Source organism: Zonotrichia leucophrys, chromosome 2, assembly GCF_028769735.1.
Source record: "Zonotrichia leucophrys gambelii isolate GWCS_2022_RI chromosome 2, RI_Zleu_2.0, whole genome shotgun sequence".
Lineage (NCBI taxonomy): Eukaryota > Metazoa > Chordata > Aves > Passeriformes > Passerellidae > Zonotrichia > Zonotrichia leucophrys.
This window is the reverse complement of record NC_088171.1, coordinates 135671745-135680520: the sequence shown is the minus strand read 5'-3', so window position 1 is coordinate 135680520 and position 8776 is coordinate 135671745. Positions and strand designations below refer to the sequence as shown.

Genomic DNA, 8776 nt, shown 5'->3' with positions numbered 1-8776 from the left:
TACATAAAGCAATTTATTTCATATTAAATTTCATTGGGATTTTTGAGTTCCCTGATTGACTGGAACTGCTAAACCTTTATATTTGAAGTTTGTATCATTAACAAATACATGCTCCAATTACACAAACATACCCTGACATATGTTATCAGTGGGTACCCAACTCATTAGGGAATTAAATAGATAGTTGACAAACTATCTATTTAAGAAGATAAGAAATAACATGGAAATAACACACCCAAGTGAGCAATTTCCCCCGATGCTTGCTTTTTCTAATAATTTGGTGTACAATAATATATTATTATTGTTACAAACTTTTTTTCCTTACAACTTTTCTTTTACATATTAAAATATAGATTTAAATAAATTACTTGAAAGTTCATTTGAAAATCTGTGGCATTGCCACACCTGTATTTACAAATCACTGATGGATGCTTTAGTCACAGTACAATAATTTCTTCCATTTACAATTCAGTTCTTAAAATATAACTCCGCTACAATGTTGGTGAGTCTCATGAAGTTTTGAATTTAAACAGCAAGAGAAATGTTTTTCCAATAGCACTATTAAGTGAAATTAAACATTGATTTTCTTTCTTGCATTCAGCAGGATCCAGTCTCCAGTTCAGCTGTATACATTGCAGTCCTCACTTGTATGAACTTCTCTTCATAGAGCTTGTTAAAAGGTATAATGTTTTCTTCAAATTTTCATTCTGTGTCCATTATCACCTTGAGAAAAGCCACTTGCTACATATATTTGTTTTAATTTGGGGGCTCATTCCAGTGCAAAGTCAAATCCTCTTAAACCCTCCGTTGATTCCTGGTTTTATTGATGGCCACCCTAGACTTTGGGTAGCTATGAAGAATTCTTTATTTGTCATTGTGATTTCTAAAATTGTTATACATTAGAGAATCGAGTATCGTAGCAAGATTTTTTCATTCCACTGTGTTATAATACAGTGCCCTTTCAGACAGTTTCACCAATACAACATCCATCAGACCAGAGATCATGTTCAGCTGGGGCCATCTGCTGGTTGTGTTGCTGATCTTTCATTGCCAGATTTGGAAAATCACTTTCTATTTGTAATTCTATTGTAATTATAAAAATAGCAGCATATATTAATAATCACCTCCAAATGATGGTTTGTATGTACTTTTAATTTATTTTTAAGATTAAATATTCCATGAACTTTATATGGCCCAATTATGGGAAGAAAAAAGAATTCAGTTATCTTGTTTTCATAAACAAAATTTAAATGGAGGGAAGGGGGCTAAAAAAAGCTTTTACTTCTCAATAACACCAAAACTAAAACAAGGAATAAAGTAATATTGATGCTAAGATGTAAATTATTTAGTAAAGGAATCTACATATCTTTAGCTTTTATTTCTGTGATGAAAAGGATAAATAATTTTTATTGTCCTTATGCATTGTAAGATTTCACTTTGAATTTTTATGTGTTGTTCTAAAACAGCTAAGAGGCACCATGTCCAATTTTCTTGCTATTTAAAATGATCAGTCAACTTTATGATAGTCTTCAAAGGCTTTTATTAAAAATAAATTAATGCCAAAAAAAGTAGCAGATGAAGAAAATATAGTCTTTAAAACCAAAAGTTCTAATCAATGAGCTACTGCAAACTAAGAATAATCCAGACAATTTAGTTCAAAGTGTGAGTGTATTTTTATAATTATGCTATTATGTATTTATTCACTTATTGTATGATAATACTGACAATTATTTGTGTTTGTGTGATTGAGTCTTATTTCCATTTTTGCAAGACTCTAAGCAACTTTTAACTGTGTTTTCAGGAGCAGCAGAGAGCATTTTACAGATTTTGCAAGTTTAAGAGAAATCTTTTGCATGTATTAAAATAGTATACATATAAATTTATGTATTTATACAAACAAACATATACATATTAACTTATACTAATGCCATGATTTATTTGATGAGGAGGTGTTTGGTCATAGGTTGGACTTGATGGTGTCAAAGGTCTTTTCCAACCTAGTTCATTCTGTGATTCTGTGCCCATACATACATATATGTGCATGTTTGCAATATATGTGAATACATCTATAAATGTATATGCATGCATGCACACCTATGTATCACACCAACATCTAAATTGTACTGTTTATAGCCTCAGTTAAACAAAATCCTCTGTTGGCTCTTAGTTGTACTGAGATTAAATATCTGCCATTATTCACATTTGCCCTCAGCAGGTCCATCAGCAGGACAGACTTCTAACAGGAGCTGTAGGTGGCAAGTAATTTTATCAAGAAATGGAAAACGCAATTTAAAATGTATAAAAGGCAGATAAATAATGAGACTTCCAAGCATAAACAGGAAAGCGTAAACATATTGCATGTTTGGAGACCAGACTATGGGAGCTAGAACTAGGAAGAAAGACATTGCCACCATCATAAATGGAACTGGTAAAAACACCTGTAAGAGAAAGGAAAAAAAATTGGGTTAGGAAATAAACGAACCAACTTGACTTTTCTGCCTCATTCATTAGAGTAACAATGTGTTTGCCACAGTACAGTACCACCTCTCATGCTGCTATAAATTCACCCAGGACAAGAGTCATCTGACTCAAATTGCCTATAAGAGAGGAATCTTTTTAAAGATATTTGTTTAGGCTTCTTCTTTTGTCAAGGGGGAGAGACAGGCAGTATTGGGAATCCATTTTTTTCACATATGATAATGCGGGTTCCTATAAGACACTCAGGGCTGGGTGCCTGGAAGCCTTCACAATGAACGTGCACTTCTAACCCAAGTTTTCTGACTGCTGGAGTAAGAAGAAATTCAACCTATCTTTAATGCCTGTGATTATGTCAAGGAAGATGAGAGCAGATCGAAGTTTAATGAACTAAAGGGCAATGGGTCCTAAACTGTTCTTGTTATTGCTCCACACTGGTATGGTTCCACACTGTTTGCACATCTCCCCCATTCTGCAAAGAACCATCTCATGTGTTCACCTTTTCTGGGGCAGAGACCATCTGTTTGTTTCTCTTCTTTTTACAGTGAAGCAAAATTTTCAAATGAGGCTCAAATGAGGCATTGAGATTATTATTTGTAGTTTTGTGACTATCCACTTTAGATTTGAGCTTCTTCTATAACTTTTTCAGGCTACCCAGGACTCAAAAAATAATATATAAAAATATTTTAAATTTAGATCCATTTACTTTGTATGGTCGGTGTAGATGAGGTTCCCGGTATCGAAGTACAATCAGGCTTGCACAAGTCAATCCAGTCATAAGCCAGGCAGAAAATCCAAAGTAATTTGTTAGCATAATAAGGTCAGAGGGGATGATAAAAATGGATGCAATGGTGGTTGAAAAAATCATGGCTGGTGCTGGCGTACAGGAGTGGACATTAAGCATGGATATTAAAAGAGGTAAATGTCCTGACTGACTTCCAGCATAGCTTAATCGACCGAGTGTGAACATGCTGCAGTTGAGGGCACCAAATATTGAGACAGCAACAGAGAGAGGAATGATCCAGGCAACGGAGGGGATCACTCGATCAGCCCAGGTGACTGCCACAGCAACTGCAAGAAAGTAAAGAATTAGTGTAGTACAAAGACCATCTTCTGAATAAGTGACAGACTCAACAGGAACAAAACTTAAAATACAAGAAGCACTTATTATTTACCAGCAATGCCTGCTTTTTCATTGCAGTAGTCACACACTAATCCAATCCTAAAGGTATTTCATTCAGGAACTAAATATTTCCTAGGAGGATGACAGCAAGGAGTGCTGCCTGCCAGAGCAAGCCAGGGAAACCTGCTGGCGCCAATACCACAGTCATGGACTGCCCAGCAGGAGTGAGTCACATCTCACATCCTTCATCACAAGCACAGACACCTGGGCAAGGAAAGAAAATTAACTCCTTGGTCCCTGACATAACCATGGTGCTAACACAATCTGCAGTTACACGAAACTGCCAACAAGAGCACATCTACAGTGAGAGATGAATCAACAAATGTGCTATTAATGAGATTTTGCTTTGGGTGGAACTGGGAAATGTGAAAGATTGTTTCTAAACAAGAGACATTCAATATTGCTTGGAGATTAGCTGCAGCTGATATTGTAGTGAGAACAATATTTAGTGGGTCTATAATCAAATGCCATGAGGAACATAGGTCTTGCAGTGTCCTCTGCAGTGTAGGAAGTAGTTAGAGATGGAGAAAACAGTGCCCAAAAACTCAAAAAAAAAAATAGTGAAGGAACAAGAAATGTTTAAAAAAGTGCTATAATTTTAAGGTTATCTTCTGAGCTGGCATAGGTAAACACAGTTCCCCTGGTATACATGAAGCTGGTCATGCCAGCTGGCAGCTGCAGTTCATGGATAGTCTGGTATTTGCTGCCTCCTCCATTGTAACATACAAATGATCCACCTCTCCCAGCAGACAGCCTGACAGTGGCTGAGTGACAATATGAGGTTACTGAGTGATTGGTACACTGTTCTCATTTATATTAGTGAGCTTTTATCATAGGAAAAAAAAAAAAGATTGATCCATTCAAATGAGGTATGGTTTTTGTCAGGCCTGTAGGCAGGGTCTGACAGCTCAGTGTCATTACAGTGGGATTTAAAATGTGCTGCTTGGAGAAATACAGTTCCCTTTGGAGCCTTACATGGCCAGTTTATTGATACAGGATCTGAGAAAGGGTTTATACGCACTGGATTTTGTATAGACTCTTCTGAGAAGTCACAGTATTTATCATGAATAATACACACCCAAAATGGCTACATTTTTATGTCCATAGTCTTTTCTATACTCTTGAACATGTTAGACTTGTCCACCTCCTCAAGAGTGATGGCTTTAGTCTGAGACTCAATGAGATAGAGAAAGAAGGAAGAGATAGGATTAAAACTATCTCTTTATAAAACAAAGGAAAACAAAGCTCATCTCTATACTTGGGACCTGACTTTCACCTTATTTTCCAGGTTTTAATACACTTCTGATTTCTTTTTAGACAGTGTAGGACAAAGCCAACAATTTCAACAATCTGCCTGCATCCAATTTGTGTCATACACTAAAATTAAAGAAGAATTCTCTGTTAAAGGAAAATGAACCCAAATTTCTGGACTGGGAAGTTAGGTGAGCAGAAGTAACCCAGGGCATTGACACATCAGATGGATATGTCAATGGGCCAGTTCTTTTTAATTAAAAAAATATGAAATACATACCTGAGGAGACAATTTCCTTGGGTGTGAGAACAGTCAGATATGAGATGTTCACTAGTAAATAAAAAACAATTACTGCAGGAACAGCAGTCATCACAGTTAAGGGGATATTTCTGCTGGGGCGTTTCATCTCCTCTGAAAAATACAATTTAAAACAACAAATGAAGCAAGCAGTGTAGCTTCTGCAAGTGTTTTTCAGTGGTGAAGCTGCGCAGTTTGACAAACTGATGCCAAAATCCTGCCCCAATCCCTAATCATGGCTGCTAAATTCTCTGCTTGTGAAGTCCTACAGTGGTTCTCGAACAGGTTAATATCAAAGATTCTTAAACAATATTGTTTTACTTAGCTATTTTTAACTATTTTGGAAGGAGGGCTGGATGAAGAGCCGATTGATTCACAAAGTGATAAAAATGAGTGATAATTTCCCTTTGATTTGATTAATCACATATTTGACTTACATTAGAACAGTGATTTGGTAGAAAATTTTCACGTAGCCTTACCTGAAAATCACTAGCTTAAACATGAGACTCTTAAGTCACATTATTTATTCTCATGTCACCTCATGAATCCTGATCTTAAACTTACTGAGCATATTTGCATATTTCTACCCAAAACCTTTCTCTTTGCTTTTATATCAGAAGTAACAGAAAAAACCAAAGGTATAGACATAAGAGCAGTAATGCAGTGGCTTTAAAAGGGGGCCATTCCCAGATGGATTTTGATTATTATCATCTTTTCCAGGGCAAAGATGGAGGAGGAAAACTGTTTAGTGCTAAGCCTGATAGGTTAGAACTAGTCTTACCAAACAAGAAAAAAGCCAAATTTGGCAGGTGTATAACTCAGACACAGGCACACATTCTTGGGCATGTCACAGTCCCAGCAAAAGATGGAGGTGGTTTCCAGAAGCTTAATCTCAATCACCCTTATCTCAATCAGAAAGGTTTGTTTAAATTTCTTTCACTCCTTCCTCTTGTTCCCTCACCACTTCCCACTTCCCTCAGCATTTACAGACAAGTTCCTGAGTATTACCAGCAAATAACTGATAAGAGGGAAGAAGTGAAAAGTGAAATGTGCAGCTTACTTAAACTCTTTTTAGGAGACAGAAATCTGCTTCCTGCTTTACATTTGATTTCTATCTTCTGCTCAGGACATAAGCCTTGAGCCATGATCCCTGTGCTGGCTGTAGTGGATGAAGACAAGACTGAAGGACCATCTGAATAGTGAAATTCAGATACTATCAGAAAATATGGGATTTATTTCAGATATAAAAAATACACTTAGTAATTTTGAGCTCAGAAGAGAATAATCACCAAAATTTCCAATTTAAATTTATCTTTCCATTTGTTTTGTTATTTATTGCAGTCTTGACAGCCAGCTGACACCTGATGCATCAGTTGAAGCTCACAGAAATGAAGGTATTGTTGAAGCATAGGAAACTCAGGTCAGTTTGAAACAATTGCATATGTTACATTTGTCTAAACAGCTGTGCTGCCCAGTGTATGGCATTCAGAATAAATCTGTATTTTACCAGAAGTCTTGCATTTTCTCAGGCTTACAAAGCCAAGTACTTGTCTTTAAGGAATACCTAAGGTTTCAAAACCACACTTTACTGATTTTTACATATATATATATTTTTAACTTCAGCCTATTTTTAAAGCTGGAGTACCTGGATTATAAAGACAACAGTCAGGTTTTTAAACATTAACCAAATTTTCACACTATCCTCCCCACTGAAATTTGTGGTATGCATTTAATACATTCCATTTATTTAATATTTTACATGACAGAGGTCAATGGATACAAATGGTTAAAGATATAACAGCAATATCCACTTGCTTACAATACAATTCCATGAACCTGATGATACTATAAAACTCTATTGATTTAACTTGTGATGTGAACACCTAACATAATGAACATCATCTCTGTAGCTTCAACGAAAGTTTATTACTGCCATATGTCAGCAGATACAGAATAGGGAAGTAAACAGATATTCAAAAACCTTTTGAATTTTAGAATGGAGTACAAATTCTATGAAAAAAAATCTATGCCACCTTCCACAGACCTCTCTTTACCCTCTACTGGACTTCAAAAGTCTATTTTCCCAGGAAAATATATCCCATAAAATTACTACATTCTAACAAAACTCAAAATTAATTTGACCATGTTCAAACCAGCTGCATAACCTCAGATAAGGCACAGATATTTAAACAGAAATTACCTATGCACATGTAGTTTGGCATGGATAACTTGATACTTTCCTAAAAATACACTGAAATGAACACTGAGAAAGACAAAATGCAAATATTTAATGTATGAAAAAAAAATTAACTATTATGATTTCTCTTGTACTTTCTTGAAAATGTCAGCTTCATTCTGCACAAAAGCAGAAATTTTCCCTGGAGAGGAACAACGCCTCTTCTACCAGCCCAAACAAACACTTACGTAAAATGAGAAGGACCCTGTGGTCTTGAAGCAGAGACAAGTTCTCCCAAAACAAGCTAAGGAACACAAGAATGAGAACTGCAGGACTAAATCTAAAGAAGAGGAACAGAATACCTGCCATGTAGTTGAGGGACCACCAGCCGCCGTACGCGTACAGCCCCTGGAAGAAGGCTTCGGCAATCTGTGAGGCGTTGGGGATCTCTGAGCTGAACATGTCCTCAAACCTGGCCAGACTCTCCTTTTGCCTGGTAACGAGGAGAACTATGCCACCAACAGCAATCACAGACAAGGCCATCATCTTCAGCAGAGTGAAAACTGTCTGCACCCACGCAGACATTTTGACGCTGAGGCCATTTAAAATCCCCAGGGACCAGAGAACGGCCAAGGCCAAGCACTTCTTCAGCACGTCTGGTGCAGGACAAATGCCATAGAATGGCTGTGTGGCATATTCAGCAAACAGCAAGGCTCGAGCAGCATTTGATGCTGGCTTGGTGAACGTTGCTGTCCAGATAAACACGAAGGCGGGTAGGGATCCAAGGCCTCTTTTAATGTGGCTGTACTCTCCTCCAGAGAAGGGCAGAGCGGTTCCCAGCTCCGCATAGCAGAGGGCACCCATCAGAGAAACCAGCCCAGACGCAGTCCAGATCGTTAATGCAACGCCAACATTGAGTAAGGAATGTTTTAACACCCCTGTGGGAGACACGAAGATCCCTGCTCCAACAATTGATCCTATAATAAAACTTACCCCATCAAAATAACCTATATTTCTTTTGAGTTGCATCTTGGCTTTTCCTTTTCTTTGCACATCTTTGTTTTCTTCTTTTCCCATTTTTTGTGGTTTTTTTTTCACAGCAGATTTCACTTTGTTGTTAGCAGTCTGTCATAGCCCTGCTTGCTAGTGAAATGTTATGGGAAGCTTGGCTTAATCATTCAGAAAAGAAAGCATACTTTGGGTTTGATGTCTCCTGTGTGAAGATAATTAACCAAATACTTCAAGAAACACTGGCAAATCATGTACATGTTGGTTTAATATGTACTTCAGAAATTTTAAGGCCTGCAGGTATTTTTAAAGAAAACAACATTAAAATTAATGCATGGCAAATGCTCATTTCTCAGATGATTTTCATCAACAGATTTCATTTTGT

The 8776-nt window shown here is 36.9% G+C and overlaps 1 protein-coding gene and 1 long non-coding RNA gene across 2 annotated transcripts; one reads left to right on the top strand and one right to left on the bottom strand.

Moving 5' to 3' along the window:
- Positions 1-601: 601 nt before the first annotated feature.
- On the top strand, positions 602-8376 carry LOC135443379 (uncharacterized). Its single transcript, XR_010438985.1, has 3 exons — positions 602-680; positions 6549-6627; positions 7556-8376. It is a non-coding gene; the product is annotated as an uncharacterized LOC135443379 (long non-coding RNA).
- SLC7A13 (solute carrier family 7 member 13) lies at positions 2184-8460 on the bottom strand. Its single transcript, XM_064703598.1, has 4 exons — positions 7746-8460; positions 5190-5321; positions 3182-3546; positions 2184-2438 (listed from the first exon to the last, which is right to left on the bottom strand). Exons 1-4 carry the CDS (start codon positions 8458-8460, stop codon positions 2193-2195), a joined length of 1458 nt encoding a protein of 485 aa, XP_064559668.1. The 3' UTR covers positions 2184-2192.
- Between the last annotated feature and the right edge of the window lie 316 nt (positions 8461-8776).

Excerpts from the sequence above, each read along its gene's own strand:
- SLC7A13 (XM_064703598.1), bottom strand. The coding sequence starts at position 8,460 with ATGGGAAAAGAAGAAAACAAAGATGTGCAAAGAAAAGGAAAAGCCAAG. Across the intron at positions 3,547-5,189 it reads CAAGGAAATTGTCTCCTCAG|TTGCTGTGGCAGTCACCTGG; the intron begins GTATGTATTTCA and ends ACTTTCTTGCAG. Across the intron at positions 2,439-3,181 it reads ATCTACACCGACCATACAAA|GTGTTTTTACCAGTTCCATT; the intron begins GTAAATGGATCT and ends TTTCTCTTACAG.